The sequence below is a fragment of the Alosa pseudoharengus genome, unplaced genomic scaffold, assembly GCF_046254945.1.
Source record: "Alosa pseudoharengus isolate Yale_2024_CS ecotype anadromous, Long Island Sound unplaced genomic scaffold, YU_APseudo_1.1 YU_APseudo_1.1_scf_11, whole genome shotgun sequence".
Classification (NCBI taxonomy): domain Eukaryota; kingdom Metazoa; phylum Chordata; class Actinopteri; order Clupeiformes; family Clupeidae; genus Alosa; species Alosa pseudoharengus.
This window is the reverse complement of record NW_027468576.1, coordinates 21606462-21624764: the sequence shown is the minus strand read 5'-3', so window position 1 is coordinate 21624764 and position 18303 is coordinate 21606462. Positions and strand designations below refer to the sequence as shown.

Sequence of the window (18303 nt, the reverse complement as noted above, 5' to 3'; positions counted from 1 at the left end):
CATCTTTCCTCTTTACACACTCAACACCAATGTGAAAATAGAAGGGCCTGTGTAATTCTCTGGCTTTTCTCCTTATTATGCTCTACTTCAAACGTGTCACTTGCGCTTGACTTGAGAACAGTAGACACATATTCCCATTGGATTGTCCCTAAATATTAATCTTTTCTGACTTGGCTGAGTTCTGTTTACTTAGTGACAATAGGGTATTTAAAATGTGTTAATGTGTTGGCTACTTAGACTTAGTGGTGAGTTGACTTGACATTAATACCTGGCTTTGTAGTGTATAGATGCCTTTATTAATCTATCAGATCAGGGAGGTTCACTGACACTGCCTGACTGGCCCCAGATACCAGGAGGTACAAAGGGGAACCTATAATTAGCTGAGAACAGACTATTCTGCTCACACGCCTACACATTTGCTCACATCAATTTGTGTGTAATTGGAAGGAAAAAACTTCAAACACCTCAGGTATTTGTACAGTGAACAAACATCTGAACAAACTTCAACATATGCAAACACAAGGACCATGTGTTTCTTTCAGCTTTCATCTGTCCCAATATGTCACACTTGTCTGGTAGAAAATGTCCTCTGTCACTTTAAGATGATGTCATGGGTCATAGGGTAAAATGAAGGAAACAGGAAGGGAGTTTTTAAAAGTGCTCAAGAACTGGCTGTCCATTACTCTCTCTTCAAACAAAGAAAAACTTTGAGAGAGAAAGAAAACTGGGCAGAAAGTTAACAGTTAAAGCATCTGGTGTGCTATTTGTCATCCCCGGCGCAGCACATTCTTGGGATATTTAAAGTCACAGGATATTTCAACTTACAGCAGTGGTGTCAGGAGGCAGACATCTGTTTGTTCTGAACTTTACGTTAAAATACTCCTGTAAAATGGCATGTGAAGGAACTGCTAACGGTGAGTCTTGTTACTCTGTTTCCACAAATAATCATATATAAATACACATTCATACATGTAAATAAAATTTTCAGTGACACAGTAACTTTGCATTAACTTGGTAGTTTTGTTTCCAACAGATGAGCAAATTACAGAAGCTATCATGATGAGGTTAGTTTGAGTTTCGTCATGGTGTCACTTGACTCATGATGTCATTGTTTGTAACAAACACCTGACTACTCATAGTGATACTTATCATAGGAACATGGTTAATGTGGTTAAACATGTTAAGGTTAAGGTTAACATGTCTGCTGATGAAACCTGTTCTCAGCTCAGTAACACAAACTGGAGGTATTCCATAATGAAATATGCATTTCCTTCAAGTGTACTTTTCTGAGACACTGTGAGTTGTGTCATGAGTACAACTGTTTAATGGCCTAAGGAGTATGATGACCTAAGGAGTGTGATGGCAGGGCTGGCCCATCCCCCACGTCTAGACCACATGCCTGCCGAAATATTTTCCTGTTCATGCAATGTGTATTGTGTTTTCCAACTGCCTTCAACATGCCTTGTGCCCTGTAAGGTATTATTACATGTACTTTTACAGACATGAAGTTCAAACTTCACTTTTGCAGTCATGACAGCAGATGTACAGTTTCATGTATTAAGGTTCCTTTGAGTCTGGCACGTTTTAATGAGATAACATTGGCCTATGCAGCACATATTCTCTTACATTTCTCTTAATTTTTCTCTTAATTTCCTGGTAAGAGATTAGAAATGAGAGGAGTCAACACCTGATGCAACAGCCATTCTTAACCACCCAAATCTGATCTTACTGGCATGCTGAATGGTGCATTCCATTTGATCGTAAACTGGATGTGCATGGCTATTTGAGAATATAAGCATGAGATACGCCCCCTAAACACAATGTAAAGGCATTAGGCTGTGTACAAATACTCTGGCACATGCCCAAGCAAGTCCTAATGTCAGCGTCCACGCCACACAGATACATACACCAAAGTACTGTAGCCTAAACTATTACCTACCTTAAGAGACTGGTGAGCTGGTGAGCTATTTCCTAAAGCATGAAATAGATGAATATATGTCAGGGGGGTTATCAGCAGATCAGATATCTTATTATATTCATGTGTTTATTGTTAAACTCAAAACATGTTTCCTTGGATAAATGTTGTCCATGTTTCGGCGTTGGATAAACAACTGTGAAAATGTACCACTCTTGTTTTGGTACGTTTTGGTTTGGATATTGCTTCTAGCATGATACCCAATTCTTATGCCTTGTGATGTAGAAGCTAGGATTTCTTCCCCTCTCTCTTTCACTCACTAACCTCACTAACTAACATGCAAACACACACTCACATTCCCTCTCACACTCTCAGGGTTGTAAAGGATGAGCTGAAGGAAGTGAAGGCAGAGATAGTGCCCCCTCTTCCTGAGCAAAAGCCTCTGGGTGCCAAAGATGAGATCCTGACATCCCAGCTGGCTCAAACCATCAGAATCATTGGGGATGATCTTGTGAAGCATAAAACCCTGAATGAGTGAGTTTCAAGCTCACTCATTTTGAAACAGCTGACCATCTTAAGTTGTAAGTCTGAAACTGTTTTGAGCATTCCCAGTCCTAACCATCTTGCCTTCTTTATCCCAAAGCACGATAGATGGGTTTGCCAAAAAAATCCTTGGAAACCCGAAGGACAAAGGAATTTATCAGAAACTGGTTATGCAGGTGTTTGCTGATGGAAACATCAACTGGGGAAGGATTGTTGTTTTATTCTACACTATAGCAAAGCTGGCTGGAAAGGTAACTGGCCTTTCCTCTTAAATGTTAAAGTTAAAAGAGTTAAATGGATTGGCTTGTTAGCCAATATTTTGAGTCTGAACTGTATGTGTGGTCCTATAGATGTTGTTGGCTCATTTGCCTGGACCGGTCACAGAAATGATCTCCTGGACTCTCAATTACTTCAAGGAACACTTACTAAGCTGGGTCCTCAAGATGGGAGGATGGGTAAGTAGACATAGTGTTCAGAAGGAAGACATCAAAGTTTAAGGGTGAGAAGGTGAATCCAAAGAACTGATGATACAGTGTTTTCACACTCAGTTGTCTTTCTTTTTTAGTTTTTTGTCTTTCTTTTTTAGTTTTCTCTGTTTTTTATTTGCACTTAGACAGCATTTTGGCCCTCAGCTCTTCATTAGGTTCTGTAGAAGTACACTTATTTACACTTATGTCAACATATGCTCTATAGTTCTCACAGATGGATCGCCGATGGCTCAGAACACCTAGATGTTTCATTTCTGAGTCAATCACAGATTAATTACAGATATTTTCTCAAAACATGGCTTGAAACAGTCTAAACAATTATTAAAAACCAGGCATAATTTATTGTCCTTTTGAGATCTCCACTGTAACTGCAGGGATGGATTTACTGCACGGGCCTACCGGGCCCAGGCCCAGGGGCCCAAGGTGTCAGGGGGCCCTGAAGCCCAAGCCTTTGCATGGAATCATTGCCTCAATATCAACAAATCAGGATGTAGGCTATGAATCTGATTGAATTTAGTATTGGCCATCGCCAAAATGCACCAGAATACAGGAAATCACATCAAACAAATTAAAAATGTTCTGGGGGAGGACCCCCAAACCCCCCCTCCCACATATACGACAATTAGTAGGGGGCCCTTAATACATCTGGGCCCAGGGGCCCGAAAGTTCATAATCCGCCCATGTGTAACTGTAGCATTAATTTGGTCTATATGAAAATCTGAAAAGGATCGAAGCTTAAATCCCACTTCCATCTCATTGTTGTACGTTGAGGAGATCATAAGGAGAGCTGTATTTAGATTTTATTCACTGATAAGGCTGCTGTTCACACAAGTATTTTTGTCCTGTACATCCTGTGTATTGTTTTGTGTAGCAAGTGTAAATATGTCACCAAACAAAATATTGTTACAATATATAGACATACATAGATATGCATAATGTTTATGTCTAAATCCCTGTGTCTTCCACAGATATGTAGCATTGCTTCAATTGCATGCTTCCGGATCGAGAGTCTACCATCCCTGTACCCACCAGAGCACTCCGCTTTACCTGTTTTGGGCATTACCTTGTTTGGTGGAATTGTTTTGGGTGGCTGCATTGTACTCTGGCTAGGCAAAGGAAAGCACTGAGAGATAAGAAAAGTGAGGAGAGGATGACTCAAACTTGTAACGAACAGAGATACTTTGAAGATTCTGAAATGAGTGACTTTTTAGTAAGCTTTACCAAGTGAGAGAGTATTTTTGCTGTATCATATGTAGCATAGTCATAGCATAGTATTTTTAATCCATGCAAAGTTTCCAAATTTCATCCATATTTTTTGAGAGGAATTTCAAGAGCTGAAATGAAAAGTTGTACCAGCAATCCTACAATAATTAGCTACTGTTTCCTAGAATAGTTACAGGGTCCAAACATAAGTGCCATACAGAAATGCCAAATGCAGAATGTCGACAGTTTTTATCAGGTAACTTGTAATCTACCTCTTGCCTCAAGCTAGTCATTTTTATCATGCTTTTCTTTTTCCATATATTTAATTGCAAATAGTTTACATTATAAATGGATTTAAAGGGGTGGTTCAGGATTTTGGACATAGGATAGTCTGGCGTTATAATTTATTTGCCTCGGGTGTACTGTGGAGTGGGTAAGACTGTTTTTAGTGGCAGGCTAACACATACTAATGACTTGCGCTAGCCTAGCACCTGCAAACTCTGCAACTAGAAGGACTGAATCAAACGTGTTGGAAACAGTCTCCACTGATAAATATCACACTTGCTAACTTGGAAATGAGGTCCTATGTCCAAAAATTCTGAATCCCTTTAATGAAAGAGCAGTGGGTCCTTTTTTATTCTTGTTTTGTTTTTGTGCAATATTTAAATAATAAAATGAAAAATTAGATTTTCAAAGCAGTATGTTTTATATGAGAAGTATAATTTATACCCCAGTGCTTCCTAATAGAGAACCCATTATTATTTCTCTGAAGGACCATTATGAATTGAATGTGGGTTAATTTAATGAAATATTTTAAATATTTAAGCCATCATTGAATAAATTAAATGTCAAAGTGAAACAACAGACACACACAATGTTACATATTTGATCTGTTTTTATATGACAAATAGAATTCTTATCCCAATGCTTTCTTGTAGCGGTTTTTTTTTTCCAGTTTTCTTATGATTCACCTGCAATTCCTGAAGACAAATGCTTGGTGCTTATTGTGGACACTCGAACAAGTATCGGTCTAATCTGCCATGCGCTTGTAAACATTTTGAGTAGGCCTCTTTAAAACGGGTTATTTATAAGGGAGTATAAACTCACTTACTCCCTTAAAAGTAAACTCTTCTCTTCAGTGATTCCTGGGAGGAATGATTTACTGTATCTAATGCTCGTTATTCTAGTGATAGTTTTGGGATCTTCAAAAAGTTTCTAAAGAATCTGTTTACCTGTATTGTATTTTTATTAGACCACAACTTTAAACTGTTAATTGTAATGTATTGATGTCAAATGTCTGCTGAGAAACATAAACATATCAATAGGCCTATTTTAAAGTTTTACTACTCCGGTGAAAAATTAAACAGTCCCCTATGACTTTAAAATTATGTCATAATTACAGTAAACTGAAAGAGGAAGTCATTTTGAAAAGAGCTCCTGTATCTCCATTTTTCTTCATTGAAGAAAAATCTAATTCAATGGAAGATAGCAAAACAGGCAGAAAGTTATCAGTCAAACAATATACCCTGTCCTCTGCCAGGAGCTACACATGATTGAGAATTTTGACATTTTTGAATTTTGAAGATTACTGTTTGGTTCTACCAGTGTTCCTTAGGAAACGTCTGTTGTTATTGAACCTGCACAAAAAGTAGGCTAGGTACTATGTCAAGTGAAAATACAAATGGTAAGTTTTGTTGTTTATTTTGTAAAATCTGAGTTTCTTGTCATTATGAATTATAAATGTAAAAGGTTATAATAATGCATTCACTTCTTGTTTCTGGATCACAGATGAACACATGGCACAGGTCATATTGTTGAGGTTAGTTTCAGTTTCATTTTGCAGTTTCATGACGAAGGAAAAACATTTTTTTAACAAAAATTCATTACTTACAAAATAAAATGCAATATAAAATTGTGAGACTAGAATGTTGCACATTATAGCCTATATGCATGCGTCCAAGCATTGTGTACCTTTCCTCTGTCACCTCTAACACGGTTCTCTGTTCAATGAATTCTAAAAAAAACTTCCACTACTGATAATGTGCATTTGTTTAGGTCCAGGGAGTGAACAGCCTCACCCTGACCTTTTAAAAAAGCTTTTCATGTGTAATATGTGAATCAACCTTCATCAATCAGTCAGAATTTTGATGTCAGGGGTGTCTTGCACATGTTTTTTAGACCCCAATGGCTTGTCACATTTGTTTATAATTACATTTACTTTTGAAGATAGAAATACAATATGTCCTTAATGAGATGAGATGAGATGGTGTCTCTAAGTTCATATGTTGTATTAATGTTGCTATATCACATTCGTACTTACTATCAGGGTCATGCAGGATGAACTGAAGGAATTGCCTGCCAGTGATATGTCGTCCCTACCTGAGCCAGAGCCTTTAGATGCCAAAGAGTATGAGATCCTGGCAAACCAGATTGGTGACATGATGATTATTGTTGGAGATAGTCTTGTGAAGAAGTATGGTGAAGAACTGAATGAGTGAGTTTTACCCGTATTACTATCAAGTTATTTTGTCATGTTGCTAAGTCATTTTGGGGATGCGTGTTCTAACTACATTACCATAATTATCCTCAAGTAAATTAGATGGATTTCGAAAAGGATTCATAAACAACCCAAAAAAGAAAGACTTCTTCCAGATGCTGGTCGAGAAGGTGTTTGTTGATGGAACTGTGAACTGGGGAAGGATTGCTATGTTATTCGTCACTGTAGCAAAAATAGCAGGAGAGGTAAACTTTGCTGTTTACAACAGTCTTTCCCGAACAGCCCAAGGACATGAACCAAAAAACATTTCTAGTGCACACCAGAAAATGTCAAATATTGTACACATAATATGCAAAATAGTTATGTATCTAATCTAAAATCTGGCATCAGCCCTTGTGTGCATTGCAGAGTCCTTTGTTTTCTTCTCTAAAAATGTATGTTGTATAGATGGAACAAGAATGCCACAAAATATTAATTTGCGTCCAGGTTTAAATGTTAATTTTTGTAATTTGTAATCTTAGGTGAGTGATATTATTGGAGCAGTGGCAGATATATTCTCCTGGACTCTCAGTTACTTCAAGAAGAACTTATTAGACTGGATTCTCAAGATGGGAGGATGGGTAACTATCATACATTATTAAGCACACTTGTTCTTACCGCAACAAGACATGATTAAGGAGAACTTTCTTTTGAAAGTGTTTAAGTGTTGTGCTGTGTTGTGACCCTTTCCAGGTGTAATTGTCATAATGTTTTATTTATTTTAACATGCAATACTGAATTCAAACCAACATGAAATGCAGAACACATATTCATCTTCTTTCCATCTGTCTTTCACAGATATGTAGCATTGCTGCAATTGCATTATACCGAGTGGAGACTGTATCACGCCCTCCCAAGCCTAAGTCAGATCATGCTATCGCCATCTCATATTTCATCAGTGGGATCATCCTTGGTGGCTTCCTTGTCTTCTGGTTAAAGTTAAAGAGTACATAAGGTACTGCGAGTAATGTAAAGGGGGGAGAAGATGGTGAGCAGCAGACTGTAGCATTCAAATCAGGTAATTTCAGGTAAAATCAGGTCAATCTACCCATAATGTCCCATCTACCTCTGAGTATTTTATTATTGTTATTGTTGTAAGCATGAATCAGGTATCAATTCAGGGTTAACAAAGACATTGTATTGTAAACTGTATTGTATTGTATTATGAGTATATATCTGTTTTATATCACAAATATATTTCTTATCCAAATTAATGCATACCTATTGTGCTTGTTTATGATTAATCTGAAATTCTTAAAGGCATGCCCTTGGTGTTTGTGGCTTTGTAACTCTACTGGTACTGGTATTGCCATCACACAACTAAGACTTCCATGTTCAGTCACCTGTTGGTACGATTCATGTCATTGGGCAGCTAACCTTCCCTTCTGCTCTCCCCTCTGATACTGTGCTCTCTCCATAAAAGCCCTTTGATGGCGATGAAGGTGTTGACTCTCTCTGTCTGCAGTCCTGAACCTCACGCCTCCTCTCTGGCACGCCACGCTCCCAGGTGGACACGGAATCTCGCTAGGAAAACATACTTCCTCTTTCTCGGAGTCAAATGACTGCATGGATGCAAAAAAGCACCTATCCTCTCTCTCTCTTCCCCTCTTTTCTTTCATGCTCTCCCTCTTCGCAGGTGTGACAAGGTTATCTCGTGAGGGGTTGAAAGTGAGGGCCGGAAAGGGGCCGTGGTCAGAAATCAGAGGGGGAAGCTGTAGAGTCAAACAGGCCTGCCTCACATGGAGATGTAACCTTCCTCTGTGGGCAAAGGTGGTGACTGCCGGCAGGAGACATGTGGAAATAAGATACTTCCTATCTCTGATACAGAATAAAAAAAAAAAAATAGAATCACCCACAGAAGATCGCTAGAGTTTCAGGATTTGTGCATGAGTAATGGAGAAGGGCTATGAGAAACAAGAGGTGCAAGAGCAATGCAAACAACACATTTAGACTAAGATCAAGACAGAAACGTCCAGAATGACATGATGTGCAGGAATCACTGGGGTGAAATTAGCTATTGAAATTGTGTGACTCATTTATGACTGTGACGCTGAAGAGCTTTGTTTCCATCTGTGGCAGTGTAGAGGGAAAAAATGATCAAGTTCGAGCACAACAATATGGCATTCTCTCCCACTTGCCATTTGTCAAAATTACCTCCTTGACACAGATTGAAAAAAATGAAATGCAAAAGTGACCGACTCACTGACCAAAGACAGCCTGCTATTTTCCCTCTTGATTCTACTTTCATCTTCCTCTACTCAACTTTATTTCTGAACAGAACGGGGTGGGGGTGGGGGGATAAAAAGTTGTTTTGATGCACTGTATGGTTGAGGATTCTAGCCTTTGTCATCTCCAACCAGACACAGAGCTCTCTGCTTCACCCATCACCTCCCCAGCATCCTGCTGTTCTAAGTGGGCCCCCTGTCACATTTCCGAAACGACGTGATGATCTCAAGTATTACTGGCACTCCGTGCTCCCTTACAGTGGACAGATTTGCTTCTATATTAGGGGTCATTTGGCGAACCTTTACGGTCTCTGTAACAACAGGGGGCCAAATGATGCCCTTTGGAAGGGAAATGTGTTGTGGCATTGTCTGCTTTAATCTTTTGACTGCATTTTGAAACACCATGCAGATTCGTAAAGCGAGTGTGGGTGCGTGCTTGCCGAGTGCAGTTGATGTGGCAGGGATGGCAGTCAACGATGCCTGTGGACAGTGTTTGGTGGTGGCCGTCCCAAAACGCCCTGTTTTCTTCCCCAATGCGCCACCATCTCAAGAGAGACGGTTATATTAAGCTCAGAGGGCTGACATTCTGTCATGCTGGTGGCCATCAACATCTCGGACTCCATCTTTGATGTTTCGAAGCAGATGAAAAGGAAGACAAAACACAAACAAGGGGCACTGACGAGAAGTTTACAAGAGAAGAAAAAAAAAGATATATTTAAGTGTCCTCTGGTTTCCCCTATGTAAATGTGTTCATGTGCGGTGGATTCAGTGTGAGAGCCAGTGGAGACCATTGAGACCACAGGAGGATATCAGTGGCTTCTTTTGATCATGGCGTTGCAAGAGGGCTGGTTTCTTTGCGGAGATGATTCTATGCCACCACATCAGCCATGCCTAAAGAGGAACAGCGGATATACCGGATGATACTGCATTTATAACTCGCTCATCTTTTCCCTTGGCTGATTGCACACTGTATGTTTTTTTCTCTCTTTATGTGTTGCACATGCTTTTTCCATTAAAAGCATGATTCCTTCATTCGTCTTCTTAAGTAGAATCTGTCCCTGTGCTGTAATTGCGTTTAGGATCTATTACCAAATCTTGCAACACTACCAGAGAGTGGCAGTCCCTGTCATTGTCAAATTTCAAAGACTGTTCTTTTTGTGGTGCAGATTATTGCAAGACTGTGTTGTTTTCATCGTGTGGTTGGACGTGTCCCCCGTGTAACGTCACAACAGGGGTGGGAAAGGAGGGGGGGGTATTTTTCGCGTTGTCCATCCACTGCCCTCATTTGCTAATAAATGCCCCTCGTGTCTGCTTTGCCTGGTTTCCCCATATTCCCCACCGCTAGCCCTCAGCGCCCGCATGCTGCCGCAGAGCAGAACCCGGGCCTGGCCTGGGGAAGTAATTTAATAATGAACGCCACACCAGTTTGTGCTCTCCACGCTATCCTCTCTCCCGGCCTAATGGAAAGAACGGCATGGCAGACACTCCCGATCCCCTCTGATGGAACGATAACAGCGCAAACACTTCCATTCATTTAATCTCCATTCCTTCCCCACACTTTAAAAGGCAAGCACCAAAGCGTCAGTGTGACTAATGACCCATGTGCAATAAGCAACTGTTTAAGTAAATGTACTTGCCGAGCAAAAGAGAGCAGGAGAGAGGGAGAGTGAGAGAAAGAGACTAGGAGGGTGAAAAAAAAAGCTTTTACCGAACAGCATATCAATATTTTAAATAGGGTTTCAATTGCCATCGTCTCCTAACTGGATTAGTTCTCTGATGTGTTCTGACAGTGCCGTTGTTAGGGATACTCCATTAGCTTTGTCTGTCATCTTATTTTCCCCTGGTATGCTGGGGGAAAGCTCCTATATTTCATAATTTGTTTTGCTATCAGGGCTGATTTGTAAATGCGCAAATTCTAATTAGTGGCCCACTACTGTTTCTAATTTATTAAATATTAAATGAATCCTGTGGTGGAGGCTTTTTCCCCCCTCTCTTCCCTCATCTCCCCAGATGGAAGTTTGCCGTATGCAAATTTGTCCTCCTATTGGATTGTCAGCACTTTTTAAATGTTCTATTTTTGACCAAACACTTCTCTTTTTTCCATTACACCCTCCACCACCACTCCCTCTCCCTTGTTTGTTTTCTGTCTCCATTCCTCTTCAAGTTAATATTTATTTGTCTTAGATCTCCTGTTTGGCTTTTTCTTTTTTTTTTGCTTAATAAAAGCTTCACAGTCTGTTGAGTTTGAATACAGCTGCTTTGTTTTACTTCATTAAAGCTGTCTTAATCCTAGCGATAGCAAACTGGCGTGAAGGTTGTTTTAAATGGCTCGTGAAGGCACTTTGTGGCCCCTGTTTGCATATGGCAAGAATGCCTTTGCACCATTTTACCCAGAAATGGTGCGTTTGTATATATGGTCAAGGAAGAAACAAAAGAGGTTTTCATATTCTCTCGTCAGCCAAACCAAATGCAGGACTATTCTGATTCCATGTATCTTATTATTACCAACAGTACCACGAAAAAACTAAACACGAAAAAAGAAGGGTTCAATCAGGCAAATCTACTAAGTCTTAGTTTGACGCTTTGTTATTGCTCTATGACTAAGAGACTAAGAGAGAGGAAGAAATTGAAAATTCATATGGGATTGTTTGTAGATTTAAAACCTCTTTTTCTCCTCACATGGTTGTCAATTGATCACCCCTATACGTGTCTAGGGCATAATCATTTTTTTTGACAGTCGCCTGCGAATTGAATGTGATTTTGAAGTGCTCTCGAATATGTCATTCGCATTGAATCGGCAGACATTTATTGAACGCCCACTTATCCCAAGCGAACTTCAGTCTAATTAAGTTTCAAGAAACACATCCATCAAGCCATTGAGGCAGTTAATTTGCCATTGCCGTCTGGATCAGAACTCCCTCCCAGAGCGACGCAAAATTCACACAGGCACGGTTTCGCCGATGTCACACGCATCTCTTCCCTGCTGGGGAAGCAGCTGTCATACACACACAGACACACACACACACACACACACACACACACAGGCACAAAGTGTATTTCCATCTCCCACACGCTATTAAACACGTTTTCAGTGGAATCTGCCTTTGTGGACATAATACAGAAAAGATTTCATCCCCGGAGGTTTTCGGTGTCTCCGACTCTCCTGCTCAAAAGAAACAGCGAGAGAGGGACGGCAACAATGGCAGGCCTCTAGTAGGTGTGCATTATGAGGGCGCCGCAAGGTCGCTTCTGACAGAAATCTCCTGAATCAGTCCTGAAGGCCACTCTCACCACAGTTTAACCAGTCACATGGTTCTACTAAAACATACTGTACATACTGAAGCTATGAGATGGTCTGATCAATGACCTGTGAGTTGAGTCGTGGGAGATGTAGTCTTTTGTGTGTGTCTCATCAGTTGTCCTTTAATCATAATTAGGTACTTTGTTCGAATTATATCGAATGAAGCCCTTGTACTATGAAGCCTTAGTGAGGACAACGACACACAAGAAGAAGTACTGTAGATTTGAATTGTAAGGGTGTACCATGATGGGAAGATTGTGTGTGATTAATTTATACACTTCCAACTGGTGTAGACAACAAAAACCCATTTCCCTTTGTTATCCAAGACAACAACTACTGCACACTGCATTGCACAGGGATGTTAATTACTGCACCAAAGATCTATGTGCTAATTATGAGAGTGTTGTTATTAATTACAGGTAGAGTGTGTATGAGAAATTAGTGTAGACTAATTTGCAATCAGTTTAAGGCATATTTTATTAGGTCTGCAAGGGTGAGTAGAGCAACCTTTTGTTCACAATTGTTGATGGGAATCACAGGTTGATTAGGCCTTGAATGGGCTTTTAATTAATAGGACAAACCATGAATGCGGTCTTACAGGAGCAGTAGCATCTAATCAAGTGTTGGAGCATTAGGGTGACATTCAAATTCAATCCAGTTATTTCAAGGTAATGTGAGTTTCTATATAATGAAGAGTTCATGGCACTTTGAGGAAAATAATTCCTTTTGATGTTTGGTATGTTGATATTTGTCTGTTATACATGGAAGAAAATGTCTATGTCTGAATAGTGAAAGGTTGTTGAAATTTTATCGTACTTCAAAACAGAAAGTTCACTTAGTGTACTTCAATGTACTATCTCAGCCTTGCCCTTTTGACTATTTAACCTTTCATCAAGCAAACTGCAGTAATGGAAGGCACTCTACCATAACTTTGGGTAAATTTGTTCTAGCAAGAGGCTATCATTTTGTCGCAGCTTTAATTAGACTATTATTAACAATAGCTGCCAGCAAAAACATTGGGTGTAATTGTATAATACACAGGTGAAATACAGTCAAGACTCAGATGTGTTTTTGTGGGCAATGACAGCAAGCTTGTTAAGGGGCAGCAGTTGCATAGCTAATATGGTGAGTAAGAGAATAGCTGTTGACAGTTGTTGTCCCCTTGACTTAATCCTAAAAATGAGAAGAGGTCATTAGAATGTGTGGAGATATGCCTTTGTTTTCAGCCTCCTCCAACGAATATGTCAGGTATGCGAATAACTCCCCTCTTGATCTTTTTTCACTCCTCTTCACATGCATGGAAAGTCTTCTTAAACGTGCTAACAGGCGTTAGCAAACTCAGCCAGAATTTGCTCTCATTAGTACAATTATGCCAGTGTTGAAAACCTGCTTCCTCTCTCTTCTTCATACCCCCCCCCTTCTCTCCTCTGCACCATTTCTCTTTTCTGCATACAAACCCCCCTCACACACACACACACACACACACACATACACACACGCACTAACCCCCCTCCCAAACACAATTTGTCATGAAATCCCTCATTTGCTGGATCCTCAAAAAAGCAGATTATGCTTATTTTTCATTTGGACAGTGGGAGAGCAGGCCAGGTGTTGGGTAGCAGCGAAGTGTTCAGGTGAAACAGTGCCAGTGACGGGACATGACGAGCGCGGAGCCGATGAAGGATGAGGCGTGGAGCGCTTTTCTGGGGGAGAGGGGCACCCCACTGCCCCGCTCCCTCAACAGCAGCAGAGCGTGCACACCCGCAGTAGAAGGGAGGGAGAGAGAGAGAGAGAGAGAGAGACACAGACAGAGAGAGCAGAAAGTTTCCGTGTACTAAAAATGCTCCCTCTGCTGTGATAACTTGCACTCTTAATTAGTTCATCATGGCCTTGATAAAACTGCAAGGTTTGCACTGACTGCAATACACTGTTTGGTTACAAGATTACTTTCTTTGAAGGGCTCAAGGTGATTTTTACGTTTTGTTTAATTGATACAGAAAATGATAATGTTGGTAACCTAATTGACCAAATGACCACCCCACACACACATCACACACATACTGGCTCGGTCCTGCAGCATACCTTTAAGGATAGTGGTATGTCAGAACAAAAAGTAGCAGGTGAAGTAACGTTATCACAAATCGTCCATAGAAATATTCACCCCCAATGATAAACACTGATCTGTGACATTGAATGGACAAGGAAAACCCATTTTATAAGGCTACTAAGTGGATGATGAAAATGTGTTGACAGTTTGATAAAGATAACATTTACAGTGACTACCCCCACCAGGAAACAATCGTCAAATTATCTCCTCCATTAATGTAAATCAAATGATTCTGAGAATATTTCGAGCCACCTAATTCGGGCAGCGTGATATGAAGTCCCACGACTGATTATCTCTCTTGTCACGGCGTGTGAAAACAGTGCAGTAACACGGAAATGGAAATGAAGCTCTCCTATTAAGTTGAAAGAGATGGAGCAGCAAGGGATATTTGGATGTTTCCAGAGAGACGGCTCATCTTATTGTGAATCTCTGTCATCTGTCATTCTGATGGCTGCCAAGCATCTCCTCCGATTGTCTCTCATTCGCTGTACCTCACACACACACACACACACACACACACACACACACACACACACACACACACACACACACACACACTAAAATAGCCATTTACAAAAAATATAAAAAAATCATTTACTGGCCAAATCGCCATGTATGTTTGGGGGGATAAGGAGAGTAGTACACAGGCTGCCGTGTCGCCAAATCTAATGTAGATACAACCTGTTTCCCATTACCATGGTTACAGGATACCAGCATGCCATGGCAAACAAAGGGATCTAAACGAGTGTGTGTGTAGCTCAACCATGCAGCTAATTACAAAAAGGCTATACTTGATTCAAGAAATTAAAACACAAGTGTACTGTGGAGAGGCTGGTGGGAGATAAGCATGGGGAATTTCCATTGGGAAACAACTGGAAAAGCCCATTGTGGTTAGACAACGTTTAAGCAATGAGTCAAAGCGTGAGTCACCTTCAATAATAATGCACAGCATGTTATGGCTATTATGCACCTCTCTGATCTAAATGTTTAGCAAGGTGAGAGACACTATGGAAAAGTCCTGAATAGAATGTAAGTGTCCATTTACACAGTTGTATAGTGGTTGGATGACGTCAATGTATATGGTGATGTCAGTGTGGTTAGATCAGGGCTCTGTCTCACTCTCAACTGTCAGGCTGTATGACTTCATTTGTTTTTTGTTTTTCATTAAGTTCTTCTGCCAGTGCTCACACACTTCATTCCTGTAAATGGGGCTATCTCTACTGAAACTGGAGGGAGTGAGACACACAGAGGCCTACCCCCTCTGCCCCTCTCTCTTGTACACACATACACACAAGCAGGATACGCCTGACACTCCAGCAGCGGCCATAGCGGACGGAGGGAAATGATTGGCCGAGCTCCCTCAATCTGTCCATTGGGACCACGCTTTCAACCAAACCACTGGGGACACAACACACCATTAACCATGGCTGAATTACCAAATAATCTTTAGCCAGAAACACTTTGGAATCAATTAGGTTTCATAAATACACTCTGTTTATAACTCTTTACCCAGCAGGACAAGTATTGTGTTATGACAATGATAGAGCATCCCTGCTGTATACAGTACTATAAGGCTGACACAGATATAGCTCAATCTGACTATTTATAAATTTGTGACCTTACATAGAATGTTTGCATGTACTGAACATATAACAGCTGCCCAGCTGTTCCTGTCTGACTAAAATATCACTAACCAGGAACCATTAAAAGGAAACATGAAATTCCTGTTGCCGGTAAGTCAATGCAAACTGGTCACGTGGATCGTGGACACGGACAGCTCTGTGTGAAAGGTCGCGGCTAATGATGTCTAATGACGCCACGGTCGAGGTGGAGGTTTGCTAATGCACAGGGCTCTGTGCTCACAGCGGTGTCAGGTGGCCACTCTTGAGTTTCAGCTTCTGACGATGCTATCGCACTGCTGTCCCACAGGCCTCAGGTCAGCTATGACCACTCTGTCCTGCACACTGATTTGTCAAAGCAGGTGCTAATCATGGACGAGCACTGATATAATGAATGACAAACAAAAAGCTTGATGTGCCAGACATCACTTATTGGATGTCTTAAACAGATGCCAAATTGACCGCGTTGCAAGCTGCGAATAATGGCGGCAGAGGTCGTTGTTGTCAGCCGAACAGTTTTCTGAAATACATGATGTGGAGACAAGTAACCTTTTCCATTAAGTGGCAGAAAGATTACCCTGATCCCAGCATGCTACATGAAAGCTCTCTGTAATTGTGCTCACTCTCTCTCTCTCTCTCTCTCTCTCTCTCTTTCTCTCTCCTGTGTCCTGCAGTAAAAGCAAGGCATAGACCCTTTGGCGGTAAGATGGGCCCAGGAACTGTCAGTGGGATTCTGTCATGTTCTAATTATCATCCGCGGGCTCGTCGGAGAGTCAGATCCTCTCAAGTCAAAAGCTCGCCGGAGCCCCTGCCCAGGTACCTCATAAAGAGCACTGCTGTTAGCGCTCTCTCCCAACGACTGATGGGCCAGTATAACACCATCCTCAACATCCTTTCATCTCGCACTTCTATGTCTGATTTCTCTCTCTCTCTCTCACCCCCTCCCTCTCTCTCTTTCTCTTTCTTTCTCTCTTTTTCTTACTCCATCTCTCCCTAGGTGTACATTTTGTGCAGTGGGGTTCCTCTGATGTATTCGGAGCCATTTGTCGTCTCTGAACCTGAGGGTGTGATTTTTTTCGCTATGCTTTTTTTTCTTTTCCCTCAGTGAATTTATAAGCATTTCCCCGACTAAACTAATGTGGCTTTTTGGTGTGCCATTCCTCGGCGAAAATGTGCCCGGCGTTATTGTGCAAGCGTCCCAGATTGAAATATCTGACGCCTGAAATATTGACTTTAATATCTCATTTGAAAAATTCATGAAACCTTTGATGTTAAATCCATACTCAATTTAGCAAAATGCCACTAAAATATGCAGAAGGGGGTGGTGTGTGTATGTGTGTGCGTGTGTGTGTTTGAATGTGTGTGGCGGGGGAGAGAAGGCATTATTGTCTGTCTGTGTTTCTGCAGAGAAATTACATTTTATGGCTCCAGCACTGATCTTCCTAGTGTTTTCTTTATTTTTCATTTATTTATTTATTTATGTTGTCATTGTGGAGTGTGTGTTTGTGGGGGTTGGGGGTGTGGGAGCGAGGGAAATAGAAGGGACCCATTAGAAGCAAAATGAAAAGAGCTATTGATTGGTCTCTTATTCCCTCTCTCTTTGCCTCATTTCCTAAATGCATGGTAATAAGGGCTTAGCCGTGGCGGCTAACAAAAAGCCTTAATGAATGGAACTTTAAAGAATTAGTGTGAGTGCGCATGATGATGATTCACAGATGTTACTGTCAGGAGACGCGGCCGCATTTTGTGTTGTTGTTTTCGCTGCCGATTGCATCCTCATTTATCAAAACCCATTCCCTAATAGCATTATAATGCAATCACGACAATATATAATGATTTCCATTTATAATTTTGTATTTAAGGATGCAAGGAGAGAAAAAAAAACACACAGCACTTGTCGACAGTGGCACAGATGGAAGTGTGGGGGAGTTGCGTTTTTAAGAGGCATCATATTAGAATTAGATTTCTTGAAGCTAATTATGATCAAAAGCGGCCTTTTAAAACCAGTTGGAGGTTATGACAGGTAGAAAAAAGCGGGCTTTTAGCAAATGGATTTCTGTTGAGTGGAGTGCGTCTGAGAGAGGATGAGAGAGGGAGAGAGTGAGAGGGAGAGAGGGAGAGAGTGAGAGGGAGAGAGTGAGAGAGCAGAGAGTGTGAGAGAGCGGAGAGAAAAATAAAAAGACAGGCGAATGTTGTGAAATCCACTCGCGTGCTAATAGAGTCGCATTTGCCTTTGGTAATTTGTAAGCACTTTACCCTGGCCTATCGATCAAACCGGAGGAAAGGGAGGAGGGGACCGAGGAGGGAAAAAGAAAACAGTAAACTGCATTAACATCTAGAGAGCGCCGACGCCCTCATCTCCTTCT

General features: G+C 40.9%; 1 protein-coding gene across 1 annotated transcript; it reads left to right on the top strand.

Annotated features, from left to right (window-relative positions):
• The first annotated feature begins 641 nt into the window (after positions 1–641).
• On the top strand, positions 642–7903 carry LOC143116989 (apoptosis regulator BAX-like). The gene is made up of 11 exons (XM_076278410.1): positions 642–914; positions 1034–1064; positions 2291–2449; positions 2559–2709; positions 2809–2913; positions 3915–5833; positions 5938–5968; positions 6476–6643; positions 6741–6891; positions 7168–7266; positions 7484–7903. Exons 1-6 carry the CDS (start codon positions 890–892, stop codon positions 4071–4073), a joined length of 630 nt encoding a protein of 209 aa, XP_076134525.1. The 5' UTR covers positions 642–889; the 3' UTR covers positions 4074–5833; positions 5938–5968; positions 6476–6643; positions 6741–6891; positions 7168–7266; positions 7484–7903.
• Positions 7904–18303: the final 10400 nt, after the last annotated feature.